We start from the raw sequence: 18277 nt of genomic DNA on the forward strand, positions 1-18277 counted from the left end.
TGTTTAAAGTCCTTTAGTAGTGCCCCATTGTTGCCCTAGAGCAGGAATCAGCAAACTGCGGCCAAAGGGCTAAATTTGGCCTAACACCTATTTTTGTACAGACAGTGAATTACAAATAGTTTTTCCATTTTTAACTACTTGAAAAAATTTTTAAGAATATTTCATGACTTGTGAAAATTATATGAAATTCCAATTCCAATGTGCATAATTAACATTTTATTAAGGTATGCTCACTTATTTCATATTGGCCAGGCTGCTTTTGCAGAGTTGAGTTGAAAACATATGGTTCTCTAACCTAAAGTAGCTACTAACTGGCCTTTAAAAAAAAAAAAAATTTGAACCTTCCCTGTAGGATAAAACCCACTGCTTTCTGATTCTCACCTTAGCATCTGGGGATAACACAGAACTGCCTGGAGTATACCCCCTCTGTCTGGAGTACAATCTTGCTCTTGGCTGTACTCACCTCTAGCAGTTACTTCCACTCAGCCTTAAGATATAACTGTGCCATAAATTCTTCCAGAAAGCTTTCTGTGAGGATCCTCCCACAGGTAAGGTTGGATTATTTTTGCTATTCTCATGATACTCTGTATAATCCTATCAGTGTTCTGATCTCCTTACACTGGACCCTCCTTTAGAACTATCAGTTCCCTGGAAACATTTTATTCACTAATATCTCCCACATCAAACATTGGGTAGGGAACAATGATAAAAAATAAAGATAAATAATAAAGGATTGCGATTGATTGATGAATGAATCCATGTCCCCTTGACAGCAGTTTCTGGAGCTGCCAATAGAAGGGCTTTATGTGCCTCTGTCAAAAGTAGTACTTTCTCAAAAAAATTACTAAGTGTCCACCGATTGGGATATACCAGTCTCCTTTCTAGGCCTTTATTCTTAAACTGCAAAGAGTCTAAAAGCCTTAGATTGCGGTGAGCCTATTTATAGTAGCTTTCCACTTGGGGAGGGGTTTTGAGATTGCTATCACTTTAAATCCAATTCTAGGTATATTCATTGTGCCAAGACAGGAACACAAATGCCATTCAATGTTATTAAACTTACTGGCTGCTCACACTGATAAAATTTAATGTTTCCCTTTGTCAGAGAAATTAAAAATCAGAACAAGCATTGCCTGTTGATTTTAATTCTGATGTCTTCATGAAAGCTCCAATTTTATCACTGATTACTTCAAATAACAATAACTGAGGGAAAAGGGGAATTTAATGCCTAAAGGGAGATTTCTGAAGGTGGATGCAATGCACATGTTTTATGGAAATATTTGTGCCATAAATATCAATGTCTTCATGGTAGTAAAAATATTTGTTTCATACTTAGGGCTAAAATTCCCACCCCACATATATATCCCTTCTTTTTTTTTTTTTTAAATCTTGGAATGGACCAATTTTAATGTGCTTTGTTTTAAGAATACTTTTATAGCAGGGTAACAGTGAAATAAAAACGTTACAAATTCTTTTGAAACTTCCTCAGGCAAAATATATATAGAATTTGTTCATACCTCTGGACATTTTTTACATGATAACATTTTAGACCTTAGACAGTAAATTTTTATTTCTTTCTTAATGTCTTCTTTTTTATGCAAGATGAGAAACCCAGATACTTTGCTTATGCAAACATATTGTGGAAGAACCAGTTGAGTCTCGATTAGAAATGATTTTCAGACACCACCACTGGAGAACAGTACAGGACATGAAATCTCTGCCGTCTTATTTGGTTATTTTCAAGTTCATGCTGGACATGGGGCTTGGCTTAGCTGAGCATTGAAGTTTGGCTGTTCTATCACAAAACCAGGGTTCTTTTTCCTCTTATCAGCCCTCTAGTAGTTATCAACTTCAAGAAATTACAGGCATTTTGTATTGTTAATAATAGAGCTGTAGTCACTGTAGATGGAAATCGGAGAGAGATCATCCGAAATCAAGGACAAAGAGACATTTAAGTGGCATAAAGGCCCAAATAATACCAAGTTGTAGGAGAATATGCAATCCTCTCCCCTCTATTTATTTTAAAAATATTATTCTTCTCCGTGTTATGTACTAGTCTGACAGAAATCTGGGATATGAATAACATGTAGATCAACAGGAACAACTACCACGTCAATCTCTTGAAATGAAGTTAGTCCTGATAGTCAAAGATTAGCCTCAGGAGCTGCAAAGCTTCTGCTAACTTCCGTTTTGGTTTTCTATACTGCTTTGAAAACGGTTGCTCCATGGAAGAGGGAATAGGGGCACTGCAGTGTACCTTCCCTAGTTTAGGATGGATTTTTACCTTCCAATACATGCTGTGGTGAAGAAATACCCCTGCGGAATTCACCTATAACTCACTTGTCTAAATAAATATTTTTTTCTAGAAAAGATGGTGCTGAAGAAAAGGCTGGAGAGAATCCTATCTCTACCTCTGAAAGTTCATAGTAATGTAGATAGGGTTCTTCAAGGGCGATTTGGGCTTAAATAAGATTTTGCCTCTGTCTACATTGTTGGAAAGGAAGACATTTTCTCTGCCTTTCCAAGTCCTTCTAGTTGCACTAAGAATCAAAATGATTCATGCCACATAGGCATGAAATTCCAAAGACAGGTAAAATGAAGTATTCTGTTATTCTGACCTTAAGAGAAGGGGTTCGGGGGTTGGGACTTTGAAAGGAAGGAATGAAATTCACAGGAAGATGAAAAAGAGTAAATATTTAGTCAATAAGTATTAACACATACTTAGGACATAGAGAAGAGTTTTAACAGATTTTATTAAATTCCTTCTTGTTTACCACCTCTAGTTCATATTATAATGTAGTTATCTGTGGTGATCAATCTCTTCCTGGAGCTGGTCCTCTGTCTAAATTCTTTTTAGGCAGTTGAAGGGGAGGTAAAGAGCTTTTCCTGAATCTGCTGGGGTTTTATGGCTTTTAACTCAAAATAATCTTCATGCCAAAGTGACCCATCATGGGGATGGCCTGCCCTTGGTCCTTACAACATACCCCATTATAATTTATATGGTAATTTAGGGCAAACCTCACACATATTCAAATCATCATGGTAATGCTGTCATGCTTTATAAAGCTTCTTCAAACTCTCAAGTAAGAAACATAAACTGAAATCCTTGAAGAGGTAAATGAAGCTTTTTCCTCTTGGGGAGAGATGGGAGTGGAGGAAAGTTCATGAAGACTGGTGACAGAAAAGCCAAAGAAAAATAAGTCACCATATAGCAAATCTTCACTATAACTTTAGAAATAAGAAAAATACCACAGCGAGATTCTTTGGAGGCATTTCCTCTTTAAGTGCCTTTTATGTAATTACTTGATTTTTGTAGAGAGATTGCCAGATCCTTTCCAGAAATATAAACTGTCACATTTTATAAGGCTGTAAATAATGAAATGCCCCTTCGTGCAAAATACTGCCCGATTAAATTTCAGAAGTCACAAATCTTGTTTTCCAGAACCACTGAGGAAAGGGGAGTGGTTTGTACTAAATAGTTTTGGTAGTAAGAGAGTGGGGAAACTGACTAGTTTTGAAGCAGCTCTCTTGTGTTCTTCTCTTTCTCCTTGCCTCAGGCTGTCTATTGGCTCTATGTGGAAATAACATTACCTACTTCTAAGTATGTTGTGAAATGTATAGTCTACAAAGCACTAGGAATTCCTCAGAAAAAAGGGGAGTTTTCTATGGCATTAGTATCTTAAGACAATATAGTGTTACTACTCTTAGGTCATTTTAATCTTTAAAACAGTCCTCATTTTTGAAGTATGTTACCTGTGCTGGCCCTTTAAATACACACACACACACACACACACACACACACACATATATAATCAGAATGTCAAAAACAGCCATTCTATTCAGAATTTACCAGAAAAAAAAAAGAAATGAAAGAAATAAAGTATGAAAAAGCTGTGCTGTATGATACCAATTGACCAGAGAGCTCACATTCCAGCTGATTAGCTTTTTTTTTTTTTCAACGTTTATTTATTTTTGGGACAGAGAGAGACAGAGCATGAACGGGGGAGGGGCAGAGAGAGAGGGAGACACAGAATCAGAAACAGGCTCCAGGCTCTGAGCCATCAGCCCAGAGCCCGACGCGGGGCTCGAACTCACGGACCGCGAGATCGTGACCTGGCTGAAGTCGGACGCCTAACCGACTGCGCCACCCAGGCGCCCCAGCAGCTGATTAGTTTTAATATTATATAGGAAGAGCCATTTTTGGAATGACAAACATGATAGATTGTCTGAGTGAGTCCAGAGCAACTTTACAAATACAACCAACATGTTATCAGGTCATATTACATTGGCTGTGCTTGTGCTTATGACTAATTTTTAATACAATATGCGGAAAGAATTAGTAAAGAATAATATTAATTTATGTTTGGATCCCAAACTTCTTAGTTTACGTGTCAAGTTGATCATATCTTTAGGGAAGCTTTTTTCTAAAGTTTCTAAGTAACAGTTAAAATGTTGCCAATTGGCATGAAATTCTTTTGATGTGTCTGGAAGCTTATATTATGGAAATTAAAATTTAAAAATACGTAGTAGATAAGATTAGTAATGTAATGTACGTAATATAATTATAATAATGTAATTAATAATATAATGTATATAATAATATATGTCAACGTTTGGATTTAGAGTATATCAAATCCAATTTCTTTGGGGTGAAAACTAATTCAAATAATATTTTATAAGGAAAAATGAAAACACTCTTTAAGTTGATTTTCAAGTTATTTTTTATTACTAATACAATTTTGATTTTCAGTATGTAGCTTTCAAATACAGTCTTTTGGGATAAACACAGTTGGAAATATCAATCTAATTAGTAGAAGAACCTAGTCATTTTTAATAGAAAAGTGTGGACAGTGTAGATACTTCTACTTTGAATAGAAATCAAATGTGAAAATCTACTTTCTCTTAAAAAATGAATATTTCTACAGTTCCTCTCTAATTATAATAGCTAAGCCTATTTGATACAATATTTTATCCAAAGTTTCAATTCATTAGTACATATATATGCTTGAGCCCTAACAGGGTGGCCTCTTCCAATGTGAGTGATGGTGCCAGAACATAAAAGAGATATATTCAGAAATAAGTGGACTAGAATCCATGCGTTTTTAAAATTCAAGATACTAGACAAAATCTAAATCATTTTAGTAGCAGACACTTCACACACATGCAGTGATGTGGTATTAAACTCAAGATGGAGAAAAGGTGACAAATTAGTGTCCCTATGACTGACATACTGTAGTATTTTAGGGCATGCTTTTTAATCCATGGTAAAACAGGAACTCTGTCTACCTATGTGATTGCTAGTAGTAGAAAACTATCTTAACAAATGTGGTATATATTTATAAGCAAGAGCTCTTCTAAAAATGCTGTTTTTATCATATAGATTCAAGGTTTTCTTACTCATAGGAATCAGATCTCAGCGTGGCAGGTCTCCCGTCTCACACATCAGCTTGAATCACACATCTAACTACTTCTTTTTAAGTAACCTGGAGATAAATACCCACAATACATTTTGTGATGATTTGACATTGGCACTTTTGCTTTGCAGAATTCTATCTGCAAAGTGTGACTTCTTGAAACATCAATTTCTAATAAAAATAGGAGATGTTCATTTCTTTGTGAGCGAAGACTGTACAACTTTCCTGCCATGTATTGCTTTTCTCTTGATGTCTACAATAAATTCAGATAGCTTCAAACAAATGATAATTTTGATCTAGCACATGAAAAAAGGGAAATGGCTGTTTTATTATAATAATATTTAAGTTTAAAATATCTGTTTTTTGTTTTGAGTCCAGTGGAAATTTTAGTGAATAATATAATGTATATTAGTTTCTGGAGTTGGAGTATATTAAATCTTAGGAGTAATGGAAATCACTTCTAGCATTTATAAAAGAAAGCAACAATATAGGATCTGATCCTGTCAGGCAGTGTTTTCTGCTAAATGACCCTTAGAGTAAGACAGTGACATCTAGAATGATTCAGCCAAAATAATTAAGTTTGAAGCAAATAAGACTTTAACGTGGGGGATTCCTGAGAATTTGCTGACTAATATACCAGGCATTATTTTGTAGGATGCCATAGAAAGTCTTAGGAGTCTATAATTATATTTTATAGTTTGAGAGAATTAACAGTATATAAATTTAAGAAAATTTAGCACTATAATGTTAGAAAGTATTTATCTTTTCTTTTTAACTAAACAAATTAGTACCTGGTTGGATCCATCAATAAAAGAACTTATAATTTCTTCAAACTTTTAATCTTCTATTTCCAAGATAAGGAATCACTTAATAGACTGGAAATTTTTTTGTTTTTTAAGTTTTATTCTGTGAAAGACACCATTATAATGATAAGTTCAAGAGCTAAAAGGTCAAACAAAGCAAAATAATCACATTTAAAAATCTAACAAAGTTTTGAATACTCAAAATGTTTTTTTTATTTTAAAATCCTCTCGATTCTTGTTTATGATGTCAAATGCTTTGAATTTCCTTGTACCGAATACTTTGTGGGTCTGGCAGTAAGGAGCAGGTGTTTGATTGTCTCATGGTCGTGCTAACAAGGCATGGGTCATGAAATTGACCAAGCAGCTGTTCAGCTTCCTTTGAACATCCTAATGATGGCCTTCTAAAGAAACACTACTTGTTGCATAGGCTCCTGCGGCATGTTTTCTTTAACTAAATAAATGGTCATGACCTACAGTTGCATAATAACAGACGCATCCATCTACCACTTCCTTAAATCCATTAATAGTTTTTTTCTTCACATCAACCCTCACTCCATGTAACACGTAGCACAAAACCAGTCTCCCAACAATTCCTTTTGGACCTTTAATTATACATGTAGTGACACTGATGAGCTAACCCACTCCTAAATTAATCCTATATTTATATAATGAACATCAAAACTGAATAATGCACCAAAGGCCATTCTACCAATGAGAGAATCCCAGAATATCAGGTCTGTGAAAGATATAAGAGATTAAATAATCTGATCTTCCATCTGACAAATGAGGATACCTGAACCCAGAGTCTATTCTGGTCTTGGGCTGCTGGCTTTAAATAGATTAAAAATAAATTCTCTACTCAAGTCTTTCTATTCCCCATACATTACACAATTTGCCTCAAAAGTCCTTCTGAGTTGTATAGTTATCTTACTCTTAAATATTTCTTTCTTTCTGAGAACACCCATATTTCAAATCTAAAAAAAATCCAGTTTCATTGGATTTTTGAAAATGTTTCAGAGAACTTCTGAAAATAACATCAAGGAAATCCTTTTTAAAAATAATTATCATTCAATGGCATGCTCTCACTGAAAACTTCTCCAACATTATATTCCTTGCTATTACTGCTAATGACAATTAGTACATCATATTTCATTAATTCCTTCCTGGTCTAAGACACATAGGGGAATATACACAATTTCACTTTCATTGAGCAGTGTTTAGTTGCTTAGACTACCCCATATTAATGGAATAAATGGAATAAAGATTATGAATTAGATATACATGCCAGCACATCAAGGCAGAAAATTAACTTTTTCCTCTAAGAAATTCTCTATCATGAGCAGACTCACATGTGCAAGGAAGAGATCACTCACATGTGCATACACACACACACACACACACACACAAACTCAAAAAAATGACTTCTGAGAACAAGCCAAGACCAAAAGTGCATCTAAATCTACTGGAAAAGTGAAAAGTCCTACAAAGGAACATTTAAAAACTACTATTACAGATGACACATGATAGTTCTTCTAAGCTTCATGTTCAGCGTCTCCATCCCCTTGGGTGTGGGTTGTAGTTGTAATCAGCTATTGAAAGACAGTAATCTGACCTAGTTTCCATGGACATTATTTCAGAATCATTTCTGGAAGGCTGCCTATAATATGCATATGAGACCTGTGAACCATATTGGGAGTTGGTGGGCATATTATTATCAGGTAAGGATGCAACATTATACTCTTGCCTTGCAAATGAGCCCATACTGGCCTTCTGGGCTTGAGGAACACAGGACAGTCTCTTATTCCAATCATCTGAGGGCTCTGGAAGCACCTTCCTCCGAGCTGCTGAGACCACATTTGCCACAATGGATTCTTGGATGTTTCTGGGCTTAAAGGCATCATCCACTAGACCAAGAGGAGACTTTGCTGCTGCTTCCCAAGGAGTTAGTCTCTTGTTTGCTTTCTCTAGCCCATCAGTTGGTTTGCTAGAGTAGCTATAAGCAGGCTGGTATATCCAAGGAGATGTTGTGGAGATGGTGGGTGGGACTGGTCTTCCAGGAAGAGAAAGGGAGCATCCAATCTCCTAGAAACAATGAAAATGTTAGTATATCTCATTGATTTTTGTTTGTACTGATTGACTATTATTCCAAAGTAATCTTGGCAACATCATTGAGCACTGTAAAAATCAAATCTCCAAAATGCTTAGTCCTAAAGCCAAGACAGGCTGCTTCTGCCTGGTGTATTATTATCTCTGGTCTGGGACTTGGTCTTCACTTAGGACTTCATTGTTGCTCTCCATCTCTAAACTCATAGCTCCAATCACTACCATCTCTCTTAGGCACAACCACCACCACATGGACTCTGTTATTACTGGGAGCCACCCTTACTTATCTGCCCTCCACATATCCATATCAACACACACAGCCCACCCTTATTCAGGTCCTGTTTTCCTGGTACAAAATAAACAACACGTATTGACTACCCTAGAAACAGGCCATGAACTACTGGGCATTTTACTTTTCCCAAGTGACTTTCAATCTGTTATCTTACTTTGGTCCACCAAATACAGGAAAAACAAAAACAAAAACAAAATCCCAAGAGCTACTTAGTTGTATTTAACATTGCTGATCTAATGGAGTGGATGGTCTTTTTCTTTTCAAAATCTATTTATACAGTGCTGATCATTATGTGTATCTTTATTACCTATGCATGGGAGATTGCCCATATCTCAAAGAAACTTCTTGCCACTTATTTCTTTGCATTTTGCTTCGTTTTATGCATATTATATTCCTTATTTGAGAGTTTGTGTCCCTGCAACATCCCCTTGTGTATGTTAAATATTTGGTTTGTCAGTATGAAGAAATATAATTTATAGGAAACTCTTGTATTCTCTCTTCTTTTGCCTCTTCTGTATTTCTAGGAACCCTGAAGACTAGTTATCTACTTGACTTCGTCACACATTTCCTTCTGCATGAAACCTCTTAGACAAACTTCTGGCAAAAAGTGGCAAATGTACACCTAGGGGAAATGAGTCAACGTTGAAAGTATTATATAACATTGTGTGTTTCTGGAACAAAAAGCATTGCCACGCTTAAAAATGCATCCAGATTTCATAAATGGTTTCAACAGCTTTTCTTTCTTAACCAGTTCTTAAATTTTAAGTGAACACCAACATCTGGATTTGACAAACTGTCTTAGATTCAAATGGTTTGCTTTTTTTTCCCATTAGACACACAAAGAAGGTAGATGGTTCATTCTTGGCTTGCATATCAAGAATAAGGAGGTTAATATAATGAATCTGGCCTCTCTCTTTTTTACCATTAAAATTTCAGTAATAATGGTTGAATCCTAACAAAAACTTGTTTTCATTAATCTCTTTATCCTAATCTAGATCTAATAATAGTTCTCTGGAGTATATAATCAGGGAGGGGGAACAAAGCCATTTTTTAGTCACCATCCTGGAATTGATTTTCATTTCACATTATTTATGCATTGGTTTCATTCATTTAACAAAAATTTTGTTGAACACCTAATATTTTCCAGGCACATTCATCTATGAGTCTGGAAATACCAAGATGATTTAAATGGAGTCCTTGCCCTCAGGAAACATACAACAAAGTACTGTTTTTAGCTTTGCCGTGGCAAGGTAGTCAATCATGGAAGGTCACTTTAGAGAAGAGACTCTTTACCTATCTTGACAGGATCAATAGGGAATTTTCTAAACTGTGAGAAGTATTACCATTCAATATGATAGAGAAATATTTACCTCTGGTCTCTCATGGTATATGTCTATGTCTCCCTTTTGTCCTTACTAATAGAAGAAAGAGAACACATTGGTCTATAGAGTCTGTGAAGTTTTCAAATTTCAGTGATACCTGCTTTTTGTGATCTTTGATCAGATATAACACCTCATGGACCTGTTTTAGTCAAGTCTTTAAAACAACAGAGACTTGAAAGGATGTTAATAAAAGGATCTAAGACTCTATAGAAATATAGGAGGTGATCCTGAATATACATATAGGTGACTAACATCACTGGCTAATGAGTACAAAACGAAATAATTATCAATATATGTGAAATAATTATGTACAAATGGACACATACATTTCAGTGATAGGACATCCAAAACACTGGATGAAAGTGAAAATTTTATTGTCCATTTTTTCTCTCACCTTCTTACCTTGAAGATCTTCAGAAGAATGGAAACTTAACAGAAATCAGTTCAAAAACATTGTTGAATGATATTCTAATAACAAAGAGATCAGATATTTTGTTTTTCAGCTAAGGCATAAATGTTCATCAGTTGAACATGTGAGCAAAAAGTAGAACTCTGAGGTATGATACTGAAAGAGTTAAGTCAAGGCTTTCTGAGGAAAAATTTTAAGTAGTATTGAAATTAAAAAAAAAATCTCCTGTAGAAGACACATATGCCAAATATAGTGAAGGTCCTGAAGGAAGAGTACAATTACCTCAATGAGAAAAATGACTACTGCTTTTCTACACATTCCTCAGACTACAAAAATGACTTCATAGTCCTTTAAGCCAACAATAGCACATAACTCACAAATTGTCACGGAGACACAGAGGTGGCATAAATAGTTCTTTAGGTACATTGTTGTTTCTCTTTGTGCCTAAAATATTGCAGTCCTCTAGTCCCTGCCTGCATGCAAACCCCTAATTTTAACATATTTCCCCAAAGCAATTTTCACATCTTGTTCCTTGGTACAATTTCCTCCTGCTCTCTGTCCCAAGGCTCATGCTGTTCTCTGCTTGCCTGGCTAAAGGAAGCCATATGATATACCCTGAGCCAGAAATGACCAAAGGGACCTGAAAATAACAGAGGTGTTTCTTCTATTCTGGAGTTTGAATGTCTGATGGTAGAATCCTAGCCTAACATGGGTTAGATCCTTGGTTGTTGTTTCCACCATGGGTTGTATTATTATCTGAAGAACTTAAAATTTTTGATATGCAAGCACTTAACAGTACCTAATATGTTCCATGAGCATTATGTCTGCTGTATCACCAAACGGCTTCTTTGTTTTTGTCTCCTGCCACCCCCCCCCCTTTTTTTTTTTTAATTAAAGACGTTTTTCCACTGTCACTAGGTGAAAATTTAGCAGGCACTGTGGCGTTCTGCTTTCTTTTAGGAATAGTCCTGTGGTCGTGTTAGGTTACCCAAACTAGTTTATTTCAAAATAGAATATTCCATCCCTTGCAGTAACAAACTCCAGTCTCAATTTCGAGTTAAATCTCTTCCTGTTTCAGGAAGACCTCTTTCCTTCAGGGAAGGCTTTGTGGTTGGCTTCTCCATGCTTTTTTCCCTCTCCTCCCCCAGCTTACTAACTGGGACTTCTTGCTCCCTGGGCTTAGAGTACAAGGATGGAAAAGAGAAAAAGAGCAGAAGAGAAATTTTGCTTGATTTGATAACATCATGACCTGGCTTTCCACTCTCAGAGCCAGGTAGGTCCAGATGAGGAAACTTTCATGGGATCTTTGAAGATTCCTATCAGTGGGGACATTTTGCTTGTAGTCCTCAATTCATGCCAACTCATCCCTATGTTAGCTGATAACTTGTGACTCATTCTGCATCCCCTAGGAAGCTGACGCTACAAGGGTCCATTTGAAGAGGGCCCAAGACAACCCTATCCAGCTTTCCTTCACTCCTGGCCTGCTGTGGTCCATGGGGGAGCACATATCATTTGCCTTTGGAGGTATAGCAGCAGATTTCCTGGTTCTTTGCCAAAACAAATTTTCAGTTCATCCCTCACCTTCCAGATTTCTTGGGAGGGTGTCAGACCCCAATCCACTCTGTCCTCCTGTCTGTCCTCATGCAGGTATCTCATCTCAACCTCTGTAAGAAGCCACTATGAAATTCTTCTCTCAAAGGGGTGGAGACCCCTTCACCTCCACCTACTCCAAACATACACCCTGTGGTTTATGGCAGCCAGAATTCTTCCTCATGAAATCTTCTCTCCTTGCCATACTCTGATCCCTTATAATGACCTAGACCTGACTGGGTGGTTCCAGAACTGTGGGAGTGGCTTCCTGTCATGTTCTTTCTAGAGTTTATAGTTTAGTCTCAAATCAGACTTTAGAGTGCAGCATCTCTGTATATGAGGGCCTTGGGGGAACTTTTGCTTTAATATCCTATTATATCACATTATCATTTTCAATAGACCACAAAAGTCCTTCTCTCATTTTCTTTTAAAAATGAAATTTAGGCTAAAAATAGAATGAAAAAATTTTTCTAATTAATTCCAAGAAATTCAAATAGTCTTATGAGTTGAAACCTTATACCTCACTCAGACCTTGCTCTGGAGCAGGGGACTCACTTGTTTTCATGGCATCTTGGTCAATCCTTAGGCTTTAACTGTTGAGAACTTCCTCCTTATAGTGAACCAAATTTTGCCTCCCATAACTTTACCCCAGTGATCTTAAAAGCATAAAATACATCTGCTTCTACTCCTATACAGTCTTTTCTTCACATATTTCCAGTTGCTTCCACCCTCTTTGGACCCCTTCACTATCCCGTAGCCATCTCTCATTTTCAAACTAAGGAGAAATAACATCTATGGTGGTCATTCTCTCAAGTGTTTTGCATCCTTCTTCCTCCTGTTAGGTAAGGTGAATTCAGATATAATATCTTTATCTTCTTAAGTAGATTTAGATACATAAACACAAACACCAAAGGCAAACCAATGAAGACATCATTCAAACTGACTGAGGGGCCCTGTCATCTGGCAGATGGCACCGTGGACATTGCATGTAGAACATTCAAACTGTGTTTATTTAGAGTAGTATGTCCTTTAAGTGTTCAACACATGAAAGAACATGCTAATCTTTAGCCAGCCCAATATAATGCATGCAGCAAAAACTGCAGATACCCACTGAATTCAAGAATCACCTGGTGTTATATATTCCCACCAAAGGCTAAACACAAAGGAGGCATTTTCCTACCTCTGCCTTTAATAGTAGCCAATATTAACAGCTCACACTCTGTGTCAATAGGTGGCTACTAACTGACTTACATAGAGTATTTCATATAAGCCTCAAAACAACCCCATGAAGTAGGAGCTATTATTATCCCTAGTTTCAGGGACAAGGACAAGGACAGTGAGACTTAAAGAAGGTAAGTAACTTCCCCAAGGGTAGAAAGCTAGTACATGTTGGAGTGGGGAAGTTGGACACACATAGTTTCATTCCAGAGATCTTAATCAAATGTTAGACTATACTTGCAATGAAATTGTTTTGAGAAAACTTCTTTTTTTATAAAAATGCAAATCCAAGCAAGCTAAATGAAATGAAATCTTAGAAATTTTGGAAAGAATTATTTAAATTGTGATTGGGTTTGGATGAATTAATGCTGCCATCTTCCATTTGTCACAAGAACAAGCAAGTGCCAGGGTACAGGGAATACATCACACTTAGACACATTCCCTTTATGTGAAAGTGAGACACACAAGGGGCTCTACACTCAAGTCACCTACAAAGCTCAGAGTTGCTGAGGGCCGTTCTTAGTGTAACATAACCAACTTCTCATGTCAATTAAATGTTGATTTATCCACATAAAGCAGTTAATGAAGAAGTTTAGTTAGCTTCCTTATCAAACTGTCTAGTGATCAATTTAGTTGGCAGGAAACATTTAACATTTAAAAGAGAAATATAGGGGTGTCTGGGTGGCTCAGTTGGTTAAGTGTCCAACTTCAGCTCAGGTCATGATCTCACAGTTCATGGGTTCAAGCCCTACATCAGGCTCTGTGCTGGAGCCTGCTTTGGATTCTGTGTGTCTCTCTCTCTGCCCCTTCCCCTCTCTGCTCCCACTCTGTCTCTCTCTCTCAAAAATAAACATGAATTTTTTTTTAAATAAATAAAAAAGAAGTGTAGTCTGAGGCTTACTTAGGACAATGAAGTGAATTCCAAACCAATGCAACTGAATTATTTTTCCCTAGAAGCCAAAGAAGTTTAATATGATATATTTTGAAGTTCAAATTATTTCATACTATAAACCCTGAAAGCCAAAAAATTCTCTTGACTGAATTCCTGCTTAAATATTCATAGCGAAAGTGTCTCCAACTGACAAATGTCATTTCAACTCCTTCAACAACTTTCTTAAACACATGATCAGTAAATATTCATCACAAACATATCCTTTATCATAAGCAAATGCCAACAGAGGCAAACAGAAATAAATGACAGTTCATTTGCCTTTTAAGTCATTCGTAAGAATTTCTCTACTTCAGATTCTGTGTCTCCCCTTTCTCACTGCCCCTCCCTGCTTGGTTAAGCTACCAACTAAAGCTCAGGTCATGATCTCACAGCTTGTGAGTTTGAGCCCTGCATCGGGCTCTGTGCTGACAGCTCAGAGCCTGGAGCCTGCTTTGGATTCTGTGTCTCCCTCTCTCTCTCCCTCTCCCCCCCCCACCCGATCATTCTCTCTCTCTCTTTCTCTCTCTTTCTCTCAAAAATAAGAAAACATTAAAAAAATTTTTTTTAATTACTATCATTCATAAGAATTTCTAAAAAGCTGAGGACTATGAAGAAGCACATGAATGGAAGAAAGCACCAGGAATTCTCCAGCTTCCCATTCACGCACGTCAAAATCTTGGAAGTCATTATTGACGCTTCCCTCTTCTCTTACACTCCACACCTGATCTGTCAGTGCTGACTTTAAAATACATCCAGTCTGCAACCATTTCTCATGCCTCCACTGGCACCATCCTAGGCTGAAGCATCATAATCTTGCCTGGATTGTTGCTATGGTCTCCTAATTGGTTTCCCTGGTTCCAGCCAAAATTATCCTGTTAAAACCTAAGCCAGATTATGTCACTTAGTCCTCTGTTTGAAATCCTCTCATGGCTTCTCATTTCAAAAAGGAAAATCAAAGTCCTCTCCTTGACCCACAAGACCCTGTAAAGTCTGCTGGCCCCACCCCTCCTCACGTCTCTGATTTCATCTCCTCCTGCTCTCTCCCTCTCACTTGGATCTAGCCACATGGGCCTCTGCTATTTTTTTTTTTTTTAACACACCAAACACACTCCTGGCTCAGGACCTTTACATTTGCTTGGTACACAGCCTGGAACATAGTACTTCAGACATCAGTATGACTTCTGTTTCATTTCCTTCAGGCCTTACTCAAATATCATAGGATCACTATTTGGCTATTGTCTGTCTGCCTGTCTGTCTCTCTCTCTCAAAATTCCCTATCCCCTTCCCTGTTTTATTTCTCCCTTTTGACTTATGCTTATTTAACATAATAAATACTTTATTTAATCATTTTGTGTATGTGCTTCCTCCCACTAGAATTTAGCTCCATGTAAGAGTTATTGTTTTATTCTGTTTTATTCATTTAGACATCCCTAGACCTAAAACAGTGCCTGGCAAGTAGATGTTTAGTAAGTATTTGTTGAACGAATGAAGTTTCTGTATCAGACTGCTAAATCCAAGACACTTGGTTAGTTTCACAAAAATTCTAGGTCATGCCCAAGATGTAGCCCTTTCACATCAGTTACATGTGGTGATGGACTCACACACATAGACTCATCCCCCCACCCTCACTACACACACACCAATATGCACACCAAGCCATGTTTGTCAAAACAAGTAGGATTGATCAATATTTAAAACATTGATTTTTCTAAACAGGTAGAAGATTTTAACATGCAAGTAAAATGATTTGCATTTAGCTCACTGCAAATGTGAGGGGTTTTAAGCTGTTCTGACTCCCCAGATGAGGAAAGTCATAGAATTTTATGCATGAATCCCAAAGAGAGTGTAAAATACATTTACAGGATTTAAAAGGTAAGACCTAAGAAGAAAAAGATAATGGACATTGGGATTAGTTAGAATTGTAGAAGAGAAAGCTGAAAGTTGATTTACCATTTATCATGAGACTGCAAGCAGGTGTAGAAAACGGCACTTTCTACTAACTAATCTTTCAGGGGCACGTCTAGCTTTCAGGAGTCTTGGATTAACTTTCTTGATAGGGAAGCAGGTTAACAGGAGAGATATTTTTCCATAAAGATGTAGAATTCCTATATCTAGAGATCTTTAAATGTAGGATAAATGCTCCTTTGAGATGATTTACATATAGTCAAGCTCGACGTCAAGGGATAAGGAGAATATTAAGGTCATTTTTCTTCTACTCTCTTAATTAAATAGTCTCTAACTCATATTCCCTGAAACCTGCTTTTCTAAAGAGGATCTTAAATTTTCTTCACCAGTGGAGTTTTTGGAAATTCTGTTGTAGCACTCTTTTATCTAAAAAATGGAGGAGAGTGCCTGTATCTTTAGACAAAAATAGGCAGCATTATGTTTCTCATCAAGAATATTGCAGGGGTTGGGGCACTATTTAGCTTCTGACTTCGGCTCAGGTCATGGTTCATGAGTTCGAGCCCTGCATTGGGCTTGCTGCCGTTAGCTCAGAGTCCACTTTGGATCCTCTGTCCCTCTCTGTCTCTCTCTGCCCCTCCCCTGCTTGCTTTCTCTCTCTCTCAAAAAATAAATAAAACATTAAAAAAAAAAAAAACAGAATAGTGCAGGGGCACCTGAGTGGCTCAGTTGGTTAAGCAGCTGACTCTTGATTTCGGCTCAGGTCATGATCTCACAGTTCTTGAGTTTGAGCCCCACATTGGGCTCTGCAGTAACAGCATGGAGCGTGCTTGGGATTCTCTCCCTGTCTCTCTCTCTCTGCCCCTCACCCCGCTGGTATAGGCTGTCTCTCTCAAAATAAATAAACAAACATTAAAAAAAAAAAAGAATAGTGCAAAGAATCAGGACTAATAAGTCATATTATTGAATAGAAATACATTGCTTAGATAGTTCCATAAATAAAATAGACATCAAAAAAAGAGATACCGTCTTGTCTCTAGTGCTTCTCATCTTGGCTCTGCCAATATTTATCTTGATTAATTTCAGATTAACTTTTAGATTAAATCTGGGTTCTAAAACAATACACTTTTTAAAAGTTTATTTTGTGTTTGAAGGAAATTCCTTTGTGAGAATGGGTAAGGGCTATAAATGACAATGGAAGCAAGCATGATATATTGGAAAGAATGTGAATTTGGATGTCACAGTGACCTGGGAGTCCGGCCTTTGCCTCTTGTGACCTATGTAGGCTTCAACCTCTCCAGCCGTAGTACTTTCCTTGGTTGTAAAATGGTAATAATTCTGGCTATGGTCTCAAGATTATGGGTAGGGGAGAGATTTCGTTTAGAAATCAAATGCCACCTGGCACAACAAATGGTGATTATTCTTGTTATTGTGAGAAGAGCCTTTGAGGTCTTAAAAGGTGTCAGAGACCTGGCAGAACCTTTTGTTCAAGAGGCAACTGCATAGGCAGACTGCCGACCCAGGATAAAAATAGGAGGGAGCCTTGCCTTTGAAGTGGCATTAACACTACACGCCTCAGATACTGCTGTGCCAGCCACTGCTTCCCTCCCGCCAGAAGCCTGAACGCAGGCAGCAGAGCTGACCAGAAACACGCACTGACCTCACCCCTCTGCTAGCTCTGGGTGGGCCAAAATACAGACTTCTTGATCGTTCTTAACCCTCTGTCATAAAAAAATAAAAATAACCACATGCAACTTAAGGTCATGAAGACCGATGTTAAGGAGGAATTTGTACATACACTTCTGTGGTCCCTTCCATCTTAGAAGCCATGATCGCAATAACTGAAACGCATAGAGTTTCTACTATGTACTAATCATACTGCTAGGCAATTTTTTCTATTAACTCATTTAACCCTCTCAACAACCCTATAATTTCCATCTTGCAAATGAGGAAACTGAGGCATAAAAATTAGTTACCCTAGGTCACATAGCTGTTATGTGTCTGTATAGGGAAATTTAAAAATTAAAGTAATAGGTAATAAAATTTTATCAAAATAATTTTAAGGCATTAAATCTATTAGTGAAAAGAAATGAACTACACCACAATGTTTTACCCCCTTGCTCTCCTTTATCCTCAGAAAAGAAGCATGCCATTCTAGAAATTATAGCCTATGAAAATAATCCTACTAATATAGACTGTATTCTATTTACAGAGCTGGAATTGACATTTTGATTTT

At 37.1% G+C, this 18277-nt stretch overlaps 1 protein-coding gene across 2 annotated transcripts in view; it reads right to left on the bottom strand.

Annotated features, from left to right (window-relative positions):
* Positions 1-4700: 4700 nt before the first annotated feature.
* The window catches only part of SYNPO2 (synaptopodin 2), a 172061-nt gene continuing 158484 nt past the window's right edge, over positions 4701-18277 (bottom strand). The window contains exon 5 of one of the 2 annotated variants that reach the window (XM_047855475.1): positions 4701-8296. In XM_047855475.1, the coding sequence (XP_047711431.1) occupies positions 7760-8296 (537 nt within the window). In that variant the 3' untranslated portion in view covers positions 4701-7759. The remainder of the gene's footprint in view (positions 8297-18277) is intronic. The other variant, XM_047855476.1, reaches the window with a different exon arrangement.

Source organism: Prionailurus viverrinus, chromosome B1, assembly GCF_022837055.1.
Source record: "Prionailurus viverrinus isolate Anna chromosome B1, UM_Priviv_1.0, whole genome shotgun sequence".
In the NCBI taxonomy this organism is placed as follows: Eukaryota; Metazoa; Chordata; class Mammalia; order Carnivora; family Felidae; genus Prionailurus; species Prionailurus viverrinus.